Source organism: Anolis sagrei, chromosome 1, assembly GCF_037176765.1.
Source record: "Anolis sagrei isolate rAnoSag1 chromosome 1, rAnoSag1.mat, whole genome shotgun sequence".
In the NCBI taxonomy this organism is placed as follows: Eukaryota; Metazoa; Chordata; class Lepidosauria; order Squamata; family Dactyloidae; genus Anolis; species Anolis sagrei.
The window spans coordinates 289572132-289587972 of NC_090021.1; the positions used below are offsets into that span (position 1 = coordinate 289572132).

At 40.4% G+C, this 15841-nt stretch overlaps 1 protein-coding gene across 1 annotated transcript in view; it reads left to right on the forward strand.

The window, feature by feature from the left end:
* Positions 1-5697, forward strand: part of RMDN3 (regulator of microtubule dynamics 3) — a 43499-nt gene extending 37802 nt beyond the window's left edge. Inside the window, exons 12-13 of the mRNA XM_060760475.2 lie at positions 621-701; positions 1996-5697. Of these exons, the coding sequence (XP_060616458.2) occupies positions 621-701; positions 1996-2049 (135 nt within the window). The 3' untranslated portion in view covers positions 2050-5697. The remainder of the gene's footprint in view (positions 1-620; positions 702-1995) is intronic.
* The last annotated feature ends 10144 nt before the right edge of the window (positions 5698-15841 follow it).

Genomic DNA, 15841 nt, shown 5'->3' on the forward strand with positions numbered 1-15841 from the left:
AGGGTTCTTAAAGGGGATGCCTTAAGAAAAAGGCTAACTAAGTTCCCTCCCATAATTATTATATACAGAGAGCTAAACTTTTCCTAACTAATAGAGGCCCAACCTCAGGGAAAATGGTAGGGGCTTCTGTGGGGGCATGACAATGCCCCTTGACTTATCCATGGATCATAGCAAAATATCGTCAAGAATTATATTGACAGTTCTAAAACTTCACTTACTCCTGAACTTCTAATTGTTCCACAATTGTTCTCTCAAATATAAAAACTCATTCTGGTTACCTGCACCTGTGCTTAGTTCAGTAGAGTTTATGCATATATGAGTTAAAAGTATGTCTCATGAAGCAAAGTTGTTCTTAAAGTGTGAATGAGACTACAATTCCCCAATGCCAGAAGTTAACTTGCTGTATAGTACTGTGGCTGTATACATTTCTGTGCATGCCATACTACATTCATTAAGGTTTATATTAAGGTAAATTGTATATGTTTTGGACCTCGGATATCTTATTTGGACTACAGTGAAGCATCACCATGTCATGGAAGTATCTAATGAGCCGCATTTTTACTGTTGTTCTGAAATGTTCCATTGTTTTGTCTTTTTGTGTTTTTTCCCCTTTCTTACAGTGTTACAAGGAACTGGGAGATGATTCTGCAGCTGCTCACTGGCTGAGTTTGGCTTCAGAGCTGACTGTTATCACAAAAGAGGTAGTGTCTGTCATTTGTATGTGAATACACTGATTTTCCTAACAAGCAGTTCAAACAAGAGAAGGGACTTGAAAGAAAGTGTTGGATAGGCCTTTCCCTCCCTCAATTACGGTGAGAGGATGGAAGGCAGGGAGGGGACCATTGTTGATTTCCCTCTCATTTTGTTTCTTTTTCACTGTCAGAAAAACCACCATGCCAGGTCCAAGGATCGCATAGTTCTCCAACTATAGGTATACTTCTGTTAACAAAGCAGGCTTTCATAGACATTTTTTCTGTTAACAACAAAAAATATCAGAGACAAAAATAAATTGGAAAGGATAGGGTTAAATTCCTGCACCATAAGAAAGGAGAACTTTCTTGATCTTTTTATTATTTGATTCAAAGCTAATACTACACACGTGTGAAATGAAACGAACAAATTCGGTAAACTTTGCTTGAATAAATAAACACATTTTAAAATTTCCAGAGGTCACCTGACAGCTTCTTTCAAACTGCAAATAGAGATGATTTTTTGTTTGTTTCATGGCCTGTTGTTATTGCTGTTGTTGTTGTGTGCCTTCAAGTTACTGTATATCCAAATTATGGTAACCCCAAGATCACTATAAATTACTGAGAAAACCCTATGATCTCCAAGGTCATAGAATCATAGAGTTGGAAGAGACTTTGTGGGCCATCCAGTCCAACCCCCTGCCAAGAAGCAGGAAGCATGGGGTGTCTTGCTCACTGTTTCGTATTATGCAAACCTGGCATTGCTATCTCCAGAGCAGAGTTTAGTACTGCACTAGCAAGCCTGCCATTGTAGACAGGTAAATTTGGGAAACAAGATGTCAAACTTAAAAATCCCAGTCTCTGAACATGGAATTGGGGAGCCCAATCAAAATACAAAATCATCCATGCAGGCAGTAAGAACTTGCCAAAGTTAGCTAAAATCCCTAGTATACTGTCCTCATATCCCAGGATCTGATCCCAGATTATCTGCTTATCCCAGATTATATGGCAGTGGAGACTCATATAATCCAGTTTAAAGCTGATAACCTGTATTCAGATCCAGGGATATAAAGACAGTGTAGAAAGGGCCTGAGAAAGACAAGGCACAGTAAGGAAACAAGTAAAGCACCTGGAGATATGCATATCCCTAAATGAAGAAGAATGAGCTGCCATAGTTGAAACTGGACAGGAAGAGTTTTCTGTTTTAGATTTGTCATTATTGAACTAAAGAAGAGTCCTGATCAGCAGGATCATGTAATTTTACAAATGGTAATACTAATGCATTTATTTATTTATTTTTGTCCAGGATGCAGAAGCTGACAAAGAAATAGAAGAGATGCAAGCAGTGTCAGAAGACTAAGCAAGTGTAATGTTTCCATTCATGTGATGGTTACAAATGAGCAAAACAAGAGATTTCACAGTCATGGCCCTAAGAAAACAAAAATGAAAAACAAGTTGGCTAGCATATCTTCATGGATATTTTGAAGTCATGTATGTTCACCAATCAAATTCATCATTCAAAGAAATATTAATAGAATACTTCCTGTAATGATATTCAATCAACATTCTGTTTCATATGTTGATCCCTATCCATAAAACATTACAATAATTCTTCAGAAACCGGGGTTATACCAGGGCCTAAATCTAGTTGTCATACTAGGGCCTAAAACGAGACAGTTGTGTACAGGCGAGATATGTATTACTCCTTGTACGTATCCCACTGAGGATCATTCAGTCTGAATTCTGTTGTTAACCCCAACTAGATGAGATACACTGACTCAATGGGAACTTGGGAAGATCATGTTCAGTAGTTTTATTCTAGTGTTCAAAGGGCCTAAATTCAATTCTGCCTAACCTGAATTGAACACACAAGTTAAATTGCAATATGATTCCCCATGCTCCATAAAATTAATTTTCCTTAATTATTTGAATACTCCATTAAAACTGTTAGCTGACTGTGTGTACACACCCACATATATGTGGCTTAGGTATTTGTGGTCAGTTCACAGGGGAAAATTGGGAGAATCTACTGTACATGTTGGATACAATTCATTGTCTATTGTTATTGAAAACAGTTGAGCACTGATCCTTTTGTGTGCGGCTAACATCTGAGTGTGGGTTGGCAGCATGACATTAAGAGTGTAGTTTGCAGTAGGCCATTACTCTGAAAACTAAAGTTCCACTTTACCCCTTACAAATACCTCTTACAATATTTTTGTCTAACGCACAAACCTAGCTAACTCCTTCAGGACATAATGTTGCTTCTTGACCACACTGTGATGATATTCTGCATGAGCAGAAGAGCCTAACCCATGGAGCATATGTCACAAAAATATCAACGTTAAATATCTTAACGTTTGGGGACCAAATCACTTTTTCGGTTTCTGTAGATGTTTTGAAAGAAACAGTAACACAACCAGAAGAGACAGTAAAAATCGATGTAATAGAAGAATTTGCTGTCCCTGCTGGTTTTGCCAATGTATGGCAACATAGGTTTTTTTTAAAAAAAAGTTGTCACTAAAATGCATTCCTTCTTTGCAGTCTAGAGCATTAACTGCTGACTATAGAGCAAGAATGGGCCATGGAGGGGCTCCAGTGTAAGTCTGCAATTTTTTGTAATTAGAAAAAAATATTTTGGGCTGTTGTGTGTTTTCAGGGCTGTATGGCCATGTTCTAGAAGCATTCTCCTGATGTTTCGCCTGCATCAATGGCAGGCATCCTCAGAGGTGATGGGCTCTCTGAGGCAAATGCTTGGAACATGGCCATACAGCCCCGAAAACCCACAACAACTCAGTGATTCCGGCCATGAAAACCTTCGACAATACAAAAAATCCCTTCCTTAGAAAAAATATTTCTACGAACCATGGAGGCAGATTCACCAGGGAGAGGTGACCTGACAACGGCCTTTTAGGAAAAATACCTTTTTTGGACCTAAAAAACATCACTGCCCCCTGGAAACCTGGTGAATTTGCTCCCAAGAAGGCCAGGGTATGTGCTTCCCCCAAATCTTATATATTTACAACTGTTGTTATGATGTAATACTGCCGTGTATACTACATACTTATGCCATGAAATCAAATTACTCTTCGGTTTCAGCCTGCTGTAGACCCAACAATCTTACTAGCTCCCAGGTGTGATATAATTCTGTGTTCTGTATATCCTCTCCTTTTGCCAGCAACCCAAGTGAAGTTTCTCCGTATTTTTAAAGGCTAAATTTTACAAGTACGTTGTGGCTGAGGTATTATAATAAGTTGTAATACACACTGCCATGTTTGACATTTTTATACAATGAGGTTAGCTAATAAGACGTTTATGATTCCTACTCCTAAATATAGCATTATACTAGGATTGCTTTTTTAACATTTCCAAAAATCATGGCAGAGAAGGGGACTATATTTTTCATCCAGATATTTTCTTCTTTTTTCATATTTCTGCCCAAAACATTTGAACTTTCACTTTGTCCTGGATACATGTCCAAGCAAACAAGCTTATTCCATGAAAACAAGTTCAGAAATGTTTTCCCCCCACTGAGTATGCTTTTAATGGCACTTGTGTTGAAATAGCAAAAGCAGAACTTTGTCCTCCACTATATTAATGGATTCTGCCCCCATAAATTCAACTCTCCTTGGCTTTAAAATATGTATTTAAAATAAACCACAAAGCAAACCATGCTTTGCCATTTTATATAAAGGACACTGTTTTACGATGCCATTATATATAATTGGACTTGAGCATCCATGGATTTTTGATATCCATTGTGAGGTCCTAGAACCAAACCGCAGCAGATCTTCTTAAATGGCTGTGAAGTGTGGGTGCTCCTCAATTTAGTACATTGCCAGAAAGTGTCTTCAAAAAGGTCTGCTAAATGAACATTGTCTGCTATTTAAAGGTTTATATAAACATTTTAAAAGTAAAGGTAAAGGTTTCCCCTTGACATTAAGTCCAGTTGTGTCTGACTCTGAGAGGTTGTGCTCATCTCAATTTCTAAACCAAAGAGCCAGCATTGTCCATAGACACCTGCAAGTTCATGTGGCCGGCATGACTGCATGGAGCGCCATTACCTTCCTGCTGGAGTGGTTCCTATTTACTCACATTTGCAGGTTTAGAACTGCTAGGTTGGCAGAAGCTGGGAATAACAGCCCCACTCCCCTGATTTGAACCGCCGACCTTTCGGTCAACAAGTTCAGCAGCTCAGCGGTTTAATCTGCTGCACCACCAAGGGCTCCAATAATAAACATTTTAATGCTTAATAAGTCGCTTAATAAGTCCTCCCTGCTTTGCTAATGATTTATTATAGACCAGGAGCTTCAAAGGTACATTTGCGGGTGCAACTGTCAATGGAAACAGATCATCTTTCCTACCTGCATCAGCCCTCCATATTTTTGAATTGTTCTGGAGTGCTGTGAAATAGTACAGGGCTGGTGTATGTGCCATGCCAGGGGCTTCAGGGGCAAAAGAAGAACATGCTTTTACTTCAGTACACGTGCAACATTAGATTTAAGCCTTAAAATCAGTATCTTCATTCCTCATGCAAAACCTACTCATTCCTCATTCAAAGTCTCTTGCAGAACTTATTTGCTTCAACAGTGTTAGTAGAAGGGAAGATTCTCCAGTATCAGGCTCTATGGTACATACTCAGTCTGTACCATATTATAGTACGGTTTGGAGCATCTTCAGTTTGAAATATCAGAAAATGAGGGTGGGGCACTTTTCAGGGACAATTCAACTCCCACAAGCCTTGGTTAATCCTAGTATAATGCTAATACAAAACTCTTTTTTAACAAATAACTTTGATATTTAGTGGAGAATTTGCCAGAAGAAACTGGTGGAATTTGACTCTTGATTTTAGCTAATATTCCACTTTTTATCCAAAGGCTTCATGACCAAATCCAAGATCCTGTTCACAAAGAAGTGGCTTGTTTTATTTAAAAGAAGCTGACTAGTTTAACTAATATTTTCCTGCAAATTTTCAATAATTTTCAAATTTGTTGCTGTATGCTGGCTCTGTGTAATTTTTTTAAAAAAACCAGGATATAATCTTATCAGTTTCATCATTCCCAAAGATTTTTTTTTCTTCTTTTGTGATGTGTGGTGATGTGAGAGATAAAGATTTAATAACTGACTATGTCTTACATTATATGTCCCTTCTCTGTGTTGTCAAAGGATTTCATGGCCATAATCACTGAATTACTGTGAGTTTTCCAGGCTGTGTGGCCTTTTTTTGTCGTGTCAGGAGCGACTTGAGAAACTGCAAGTCACTTCTGGTGTGAGAGAATTGACTGTCTGCAAGGACGTTGCCCAGGGGACGCCTGGATGTTTTATCATTCTTGTGGGAGGCTTCTCTCATGTCCCTGCATGAGGAGCTGGAACTGATAAAGGAAGCTCATCCGCTCTCACAACCTCCAAGGATGCCTGCCATAGATGTGGGCAAAACGCCAGGAGAGAATGCTTCTGGAACATGGCCATACAGCCCCGAAAACTCACAGCAACCCAAAAAAGTGGATATTGGATTATTGGTTTGAATGAACATTTTACTGTTCCGGGGATGAAAGTGCATTTGCACACATAAAAATATATACCTTCTGACCATTTTAGTGAATTAGTCTCAAGGCTTTTATAGTTATGCTTTGTTCGGACCCAGTGGTTCTTAAAAAATAATTTCTATTGATCTCTGCTGGAGTTCGGTGGGTTGTGTTGTTGTTAATTACACTTTTCAGCTCTGGAAACATCAAAACCAAACAAACCCTAGCAACAACTATTGTGAAAGGCTGCTTTGGCATATGGTGCTGGTGCAACTTCACAGGCCCCAGGGCCTATAACCTGATCAATAATTCAGCTCTTGTCAAAAGAACTGCAAAGTTCAGGTTGTTTAAAAAAAAACCACCAATAAGGCCAATTACAAATATCCCTCATTGTTCCACAGCCTTCCCATGGAGCACCTGAATGAAATCCATGCAGGGCATGGAAAACCCATGTTTTGGTAGCACCACCCCAAACCTCCAGTATCTATGCTGGAAATCGTAATCTGAAAATATTTCATGGGCCTCTCCAGTGTGCAGATGTCATCTTGAGAGCTAATCCCATGTACCGCTCCTCAGAAACATATTATGTAAACCTAGCAAAATTAAAAACCTGTGAAGTTGCTGGACCAAATTTGGCTCTTTGTGGGAAGCAGCATTAGTTGTTAGCAAACCTCTTGGTTCTCCAATTTTCAAGGGAACTGACAAGCTGCTTCCTGGATGCCTTTGAAATTAGTTTTTCCTCATGGAAACAGACGTTAGATACTTTTGTATGATATGCATGGGAGAACTGCAGAACTTAATGGATACTGACAGACTATTTTCTGTAGGTACTACTTAAAAAAGAAAGCTTTAAAGGCATTTAAAAATACTGATGATTTGTAATAAAGGCAGCAGTCCTATCCCCACTTATCTGCAAAGAAGTCCTATTAAACTTGGACTTATTTCTGAGTAGAGATACAATACCTTGTGCTGTTAACTACACATTCTGGCACATTTTAATATTCCATGTAAATTCTTAATAGATGTGAACCTAGAATAATACAGTATTTGCAGTTGAATACCAATTGTTCAAAGTTTGTTTTCTATGTGTGAAATTCTGAAATTGCACTGAAAATTCCTTTCCCCCCAAAAATGTGAATATATTTCTGTTAGTGTGGTATGAGTGGATGTTTGAATCAAATTATTTTACTCCAACCATAGTAAAGGTAAAGGTTTCCCCTTGACATTAAGTCTAGTCATGTCCGACTCTGAGGGGTGGTGCTCATCTCCTTTTCTAAATGAAGAGCTGGCATTGTCCGTAGACACCACCGAGGTCATGTGGCCGGCATGACTGCATGGAGTGCTGTTACATTCCCTCAGAAGCTATACCTATTGATCTATTCACATTTGGATGTTTTCGAATTGCTAGGTTGGTAGAAGCTGGGGCTAACAACGAGAGCTCCCTCCTACTTTGTTCTAAAGTTTTTTATCCAAAATATTACAGTGTATTATAGTTAATGGCATAGCATATTGTGCTGAAATCTCCAAATATTCTGAAATTACTTCAGACGACCAAAGTAAAAGGTAGATAATTAATCTGAAGTCAAGCAAGAATATTTAGGGGGAAGATGTGGGTTGCAGCCTCAGGTCAAAATAAGCTAAGGGATTGTGTGTGTGATATAGTTGCACAAGTTTGGTTGGAGAACTGTGAATCAGTGTCAAAAGCTTTCATGAATGCACTGCAGACCTCCCAGAGGGTGGGTGACTTGGCACTGAAAAGTTGTAAGGTTCAAAAATGAGTTGATAAAAGGCATATCATGTTATGAATGTGGTGAGATTAATTTTCAGTATCTGATACAGGGAACAGAAGATGATTATATTTCCCTACCAAAATTCTTGGATTGTGTATTTTTATTGTTTCTAAACACCAAACTAATATAAGAATTGTAAACTTGCACAAATGATTTTAACTTGCTTCATTCGAAATAAAAGTGAAAACATTGTCCAACATCCCGTGTGTAAGAGTCGAGTATTAAAACATCTTGCATTCTTTAGATTTGGCTGTGATTTGGATGCAGAGTTCCATTCATGAGATGTTGCCACAGAAAAACAGGGAGAGGTGTTTTCAGTGGATTGAGACAACTGTCTCCAACGATAGTGAGAATGTTGATGGAAGGGCAAAGAAACAAAAGGCAAACATGAACAACCAAATACTATTTTTAAAACTCGTTTTGCCTTGTAATTAAATATATAATATTTTACTCCAAATTTACACATTACAATAGTGTTATTGCTAGCCTTGCCTAGTATTTCTTTTCAGAGGAAGGAAATATATTAAAGGGAAAATTTGTGCAAGATTAGTATTAACAGTAATATTGCCCCTGTCACATTCAACCAGCTGTATTGAAATGACGTCAAAGCAATTCTTCTCAAAATGTGGTATCGTTTTTCTCTCTCTAGTGTAGTGTTTCTCAACCTTCCTAATGCCATAACCTCTTAATACAGTTCTTCATTTTGTGGTGACCCCCAGCCATAAAACTATTTTTGTTGCTACTTCATAACTAATTTTGCTACTGTTGTGAACCATAATGTAAATATCTGATATGCAGGATTTTCATTCACTGGACCAAATTTGGCACGAATACCTGATATGCCCAAATTTGAATACTGGTGGGAGTTTTGGGAGGAGGGGGGACTGATATCGTCATTCTGGAGTTGTAATTGCTGGGATTTATAGTTCACATACAATCAAAGAGCATTCTGAGCTCCACCAATAATGGAATTGTTCCAAACTTGGCACACAGAACTCCCAGGACCAACAGAAAATACTGGAATGGTTTGTTGGGCATTAATCTTAAGTTTTGGAGTTGTAGTTCACCTACATCCAGAGAGAACTGTGGACTCAAACAATGATAGATCTGGACCAAACTTGGCACAAATACTCAAAATGCCCAAATGTGGACACTGGTGGAGTTTGGGGATAATAGACCTTGATACTTGGGAGTTGTAGTTGCTGGGATTTATAGTTCACCTACAATCAAAGAGAATTCTGAACCTCACCAACGATAGAATTGGGCCAAAGTTCCCACACAGAACCCCATTGCTTTGAAGGGACTTGCTGGCGCGAGCCTCCCTCCTACCTCACACGCTCTTCCTCACCTGCACATGCACACCATGCTGCCATGCGCCAAGCAAACCTGCTCTCACCTCCCCACTTGGAGTCTCAGAAACAGCCCTCCCCTTGGCTGAGAGGCTGGCCAATCACAGCGGAGGAGGGCTTTTGTTGGGAGGATTCGCCGTCTGTTTCCAAAAAGAAAGAGAAGGACAGGTAGAGAGATCTTCAGCCTTCTCTGCCTAAGGGGTTGCTAAGACCATCAGAAACATATGTTTTCTCATTGTCTTTGGCAACCCCTTTGAAACACCCTCATGACCCCCAGGTTGAGAAATGCTGCTGTAGTGGCAAGTACAGAGTATATTGCTGTCTACATATGAAACAATTGACCAGGTCTGTAAGATATAGTGCTCCCAGAACTGACAGCTATATTCTTCCCTCCTTTTATCATTGTATGTGCCCTTAAATGCTGGTCTGGAGGGTAGGAGGCTCCCTGGTACAGGCATTTTGGCATGATGGGGGCCTCCAGCAGGAGGGGGAGGAAGTTTCAATTTAGCTGGTATTGAATAGCACAGTAGTCAACCCATCATTCAAATTAGAATCATGCACCATGTGCTAAAAGCATGGAATTGGATCTGTAGTGGAGAGGCCCTTCAGCTAAGACTAAAGTACAGTCTTGATATCTCCACTTTTTGGAATAGTGTCTAATTTTACAACTAGTGGAATCGGTTAGAAATAGGCCAATCCTTCCAGTCCAGTAGATCTGGTGTAATTTATCCCATAACTGTTTTGGCGCACTACTTTATTTGAAGTGCAGCATCCCAGAGGATTTAGTGGAATGTTCGTGGTTTCCTGTAATCGTCTGAAATGAGCTTTCCAGTATAGAAAATTCCTTATGGAATTGTTACCCCTAGTCTTAGCTTTCAAGCAGTTTTGAATTTTTGAAGTCAGTAATATAGAACATGAGAGCCATCATTATTTAGTGGTTTGAGCATTAGGACTCTTTAAGAGCAGGGTTTGGATCCCCACTCGGCCATGAAAACCCAGTGGGTGACCTTAAGCAAGTCACAGTCTTTCAGCCTCCTACTAAGGGGAAGGAAAGACCACTCTCAATAAATCTTAAGGAGAATACTTGGTGATAGGGTGGCCTTTAGGGCAGTGTTTCTCAGTCTTCCTAATGCTGAGACCCATTCATACAGTTTCTCATGCTGTGGTGACCCCTGCCATAAAATTATTTTTGTTGCTACTTCATAACTGCAATTTTGCAACTGTTATGGATCGTAATGTAAATAGATTATATGCGGGATTCATTTTCACTCACTGGACTGAATTTGGCACAAACACCCAATACACCCACATTTGAATACTGGTGGGGTTGGGAGGAAGGTTGATTTTGTAATTTGGGAGTTGTAGTTGCTGGGATTTATAGTTCACCTACAATCAAAGAACATTCTGAACTCCACCAATGATGGAATTGAGCCAAACTTGGCACACAGAACTCCCATGATCAACTGGAAGGGTTTGGTGGGAACTGATGTTGAGTTTTGGAGTTGTAGTTCACCTACATCCAGAGAGCACTGTGGACTCAAACAGTGGTGGATCTGGACCAAACTTGGCATGAATGCCCAAATGTGAACATTGGTGGAATTTAAGGAAAATCGACCTTGATATTTGGGAGTTGTAGTTGCTGGGATTTATAGTTCACCTACAATAAAAGAGTATTGTGAACCCCACCAATGTTATAATTGGGCCAAACTTCCCACACAGAACCCTCATGTCATGAAGGGACTTGCTGGCATGAGCCTCCCACCTTGCACACTCTCCCTCGCCTGAAGATGTGCACCACACTGCCATGTGCCAAACACGCCTTCTCTCTCCTCCCCACTTGGAGTCTCAGACACACCCCTCCCCTTGGCTGAGAGGCCAGCCAATCACAGCATGAGGAGGGCTTTTGGTGGGAAGATTTGCTGTCTGTTTCCAAAAAGGAAAAGAAGGACAGGTGGAGAGATCTTCAACTTCTGCCAAAGTGGTTCTTAAGACCATTGTGTTAGTGGATACTTCTTAAAGTGGGAAAACATCATTTTAAATGTGGTTCCCAGACTTCAGTCTGACATGATCTAATCCTTTACTTCCACAGACTATTATCAGCTTATTTTACACATGTAGACCAGGCCTGCATTTATCTCAAATCCCACCGCTGACAGAACATATCCAAAGTTTTTTGTAAGTCTGTATATTATTTTTCCTGGATCACTTCTGTCTACATGCATTTTGTTCATTTAATGCATCACAGTACATAATTTAAAGAGTTTTTCCCTTAGGAAAAAAAAGAATATTTTTTGCCAGATACATTACATGAATAAACATATCTGTCATTATGAGCTGAATTCTCATTTCTAACCTGTTTAGTGGCAATTTTACTAGAAATCAAGTATTTAATGAAATGCTTATAAAGTGCCCATTCAGGTTTTTTTTCTGTGTTGTGGTAAGAAGGGGTCTTATTTTGCAAACCAGCAAAATGTTTCTAGTAGAAAAAGGAAAGCATGGCACAGAGGGGTTTTGTGCTCCAGCTTCACACTTTAGCCATACAGTAACTATTAGTCATGTGCATTCGGGACTTAATCTTGTTCCATTTCAATGGGACCCCCGATCTGTTTACATCTGAACCTCTCCAAAATTGGGAGGTCAGATATTTGTTTTTCATTTTCATGTACATTATTCAGTTGGGGGGGGGGGGGGGGAGGGAATTCACCGACAGGCCCAAAGTGCCTAGGGCTACGGGTGCAGTCTTTGTGAGGCCGAACCCGGAACTCCCTGCCTTCAAGCTAATCTGACCTACAGCAGGGAGTTCCTCAGTTCTCCATTACCCCGCTTGGGCCAACTGCATTAACGTGGCCACAGCAGCAGCTGCAACTCAGAAGCCTTCTCATTCCTTTGCCTTTCTCCCCTTCCTAACATTGTAACTAATCCCCCCCAATAAAAAGTATCAATTAATTGCAATCTTTTTTCTCTCCATGGTGTTACTTTGTGTCCCTTTACTGCTTTAAACCTTTCTTTCCATAAAACTTTCTTCTAATTGTTATTTCCCCTTGGACCGAGAAAATCCTGAAGATAACAAAATGCTTCAATATATGAGACAAGGAAATACCAGGGCTTGGCGATCGTGCCAGCCATATCTGCATATCTCACCCTTTCAAAATACCCAGGCCAGCTTGAGGAATCTTTCTTTTGATTAATCGCCGGCCATCTGGACACATTAAGTCATTCTAATTCAGTCATCTGGACATTCATTTCATTGTTCATCCCAAGGACCGCCTCCTCCGCTCCCATTGGTCGAGAGCTCGAAGCAGCACTGGCTTTCTGATTGGCTGAGGTGCGGCTAAGCCAGCCGCGCCTCCCCTCCAGCTGATGACAACAGCTAATCAGTAGAATGCCAGCTGAGGCGGGAAATTTGAACGTTGACAGCTCTGTTTTTCTATAAAAATGTACTGCAACGTATTGAATGTGTCTCTCCTGACGAACTATCGCGGTTTGGCATCCGTACCAGCTGGACGAAATAAATACAACTCGGTGGCTTTTCTTCAACTTTGGGAAAAATCTGGGAATAATTTATTGACTCTTTCCTTTGCTCACCAGAGTATCAGATCCTTTTTTGGTGGGTCTGAGAACTCCTCTCTCCTGGGTGGGAGTCTCTAAATTCTAACTCAATATCATTTGGACCCTTCAGCGCCTGTAACCGAGCACCAAGTAAGGAGCACTCCTTACTCAGTGCTCGGCTGCAGACCCTGCCAGGCTGGGTGCGTAGGCTAGGAAACCTGCACCCATGGGCCCAAAGCACCTGGGCCTATTGCTGCAGGCTTTGGCCCTATGCACCTGGACCTCGCAGGGCCTGCAGCCAAGCGTCAAGTAAAAAGCACTCCTTACTCGGCGCCCGGCTGCAGACACCCCGCCACTTTGAGCTTATGCACCTGAGCTTGGCTGGGCCTGCAGTTGAGCGTTAAGGAGTGCTCCTTACTTGGTGCTCAGCTGCAAGCCCTGCCAGACCCCACGCAATCCATCCCAAAGGCAGGCCCATCTGCCTTTTGTATTGATTGCATTTTCATTTCAGGAGGGGCCTTTCCACCATCCGGATGGAGGAAACAAAACAGAAACACAAATGAAATGAATGGGACAAATTTCGAGCTCATGATTAGTAACTATTACTGTTCTTAGAATTCTCTGTTTTATTTGGAACCAACAGCTACCAAGTACTACTAAAAATGTTTAGAAAAGATGTGAGCTGCTTTCCCTAGAGTTTTAGGAAGTTAAATTCTGGGACTGCAACTCTCAGAATCCACAAGGGAATTCTGGGCAGGGAATTTTGGGAGTTGTAGACTAGGAAAATGTTTTCCAAATTCTGTCTGCCACACTGCTACTTCTGCAAGGTTCACATAGCTTCCAGTCATTCCTTACCTTTCTAATAATCGCACTGTCCTCAACATCAGTATTTACTAAAATGTAAAGTCTCACTGGGATTGGCTATGGGGAAATAGAATAACAGCTGTAGGTGGAAAAAAATGCAGACAAGATTTTGAGGAATAGGCCTACTTAGCCCCCTGCCATCAAGATTGAGAGACTGTGTTATGTGAGCTCTTCTAGACATAACTCCAAAGGCTGAGACTGTTGTGTTCCTAGTCTTATCAGGGCTTCCTCACACTAACAAGAATATTTGATGGACAAACGTACTAAATAAAAACCATACATTTCTTTGCTGTGAAAAGGGCACAGATGTTCTCTCTAGTGATAGCTATGGTGAATTGGCTCATCTACAGCACATATAGGCCCCAGGACACCCATGGGAGGGATTGATTTCTCTTCCCCACTGAAAGAACATTGGCAGACTACTTCCAGATTTGGTCATATGTGATTGCCCAGAGAACTGCTTGGATTCATGCCTAAGAATATATGCCGGCAACAAGATTTGGTTTGCAGTATAACTCTTTCAGAAAAAAACCCACTGCTGATGAGCTAGTTTGTTTTGACGAAGGTCTAGACCCAAGATGAGATAGCTGAAGGGTCATGTTTCCTGTTTACTAGAATTGGAAATCCAAAGCCAAAAGTGGTTGAAATGGTAATTACATACACATCTTGGGGAGAGGGGTACCAAAGTACAAGCAAGTAATAAATGGAGTCGTGTTACGTGCCTTTCAATATACATATTTTAAAGTTCCTTTATAAAACTTATCCTAGATCAGTGATTCCCAACCTTCCTAATGCTGCAATCCCTCAATACAGTTCCTCATGTTGTGGTGACTCCCCAACCATAAAATTATTTTTATTGCTACTTCATAACTGCAATATTGCTATTATGAATCGTAATGTAAATATCTAATACGCACGAATTTGAATACTGATGGATTGGGGGGGGGGTTGATTTTGTTGTAGTTGCTGGGATTTATAGTTAATGTACAATCAAAGAGCATTCTGAACTCCACCAATGATGGAATTGAACCAAACTTCCCACACAGAACTCCCATGACTAACAGAAAGAGTTGGAAAGGTTTGGTGGGCCATTGACCTTGAGTTTTGGAATTATAGTTCACTTACATCGAGAGCACTGTGAACTCAAACAATGATTGATCTGGATCAAACGTGGCACAGATACTCAATATGCCCAAATGTGAACACTGATGGAGTTTGAGAAAAATAGACCTTGACATTTGGGAGTTGTAGTTGCTGGAATTTATAGTTCATCTTTGGCAATCCCTCTGACACCCTCTCGTGACCCCCCCCCCAGGGGTCCCGATCCCCAGGTTGAGAAATTCTGTCCTAGTCATGCAACCCCATGCTAAATAGGAGCATATTGCAATGTAGGTGAATCCACAGCCAGTGTGCATGACAGATAACACATTGTGGAACTGCAAAGCATAATGAACTTAAGCCATACTTCAAAGTAATGTAAATTCACACACTTTGTGTTTCTTCATGCACAATAATTGCACATGCACAGCTGCTTATGCTGTCGTCTCAAAGAAAATCTATGTGCACAGCACAACATAAGCCCATGTATGTCATTAAGAGGATGCCAACTTCTGAGTGCAGAATCTGGCAATACTTAGAAAAATTAATTAATGGGAGGTGCATGACTATGAAAAGTTATGCCACATTCTATGAACATTCTCCTACTAGTTACAAAAGACTCAGAAAGGAAACAGAGTAACAATGCCCAATATGTAAAATGTTTCCTACTTACTTAACCTGCGCTTCTAGTTTGTGTCTGTGATGTTGTTCTTCATACACACGCACACACAAGAATATAAACAACCGTGACAAAAATCTTTATTTAGAGTGGACACAAGTCACATTTCTGGAAGCCTCAAGTCATTAGCATTACACTATGTAACACGATTTTTGTTCCTGGGTTATAAAGGTCATTTCCTAATTGGTTCTATCATAAAAAACATGGGAATTTTTTTTATTAAACTGCAATTTTTGTGGGGGGGGGGGACGGGGGGGACATCCTGCAGCACATTTTGCTATAGTTTCTCAATGAATATCAC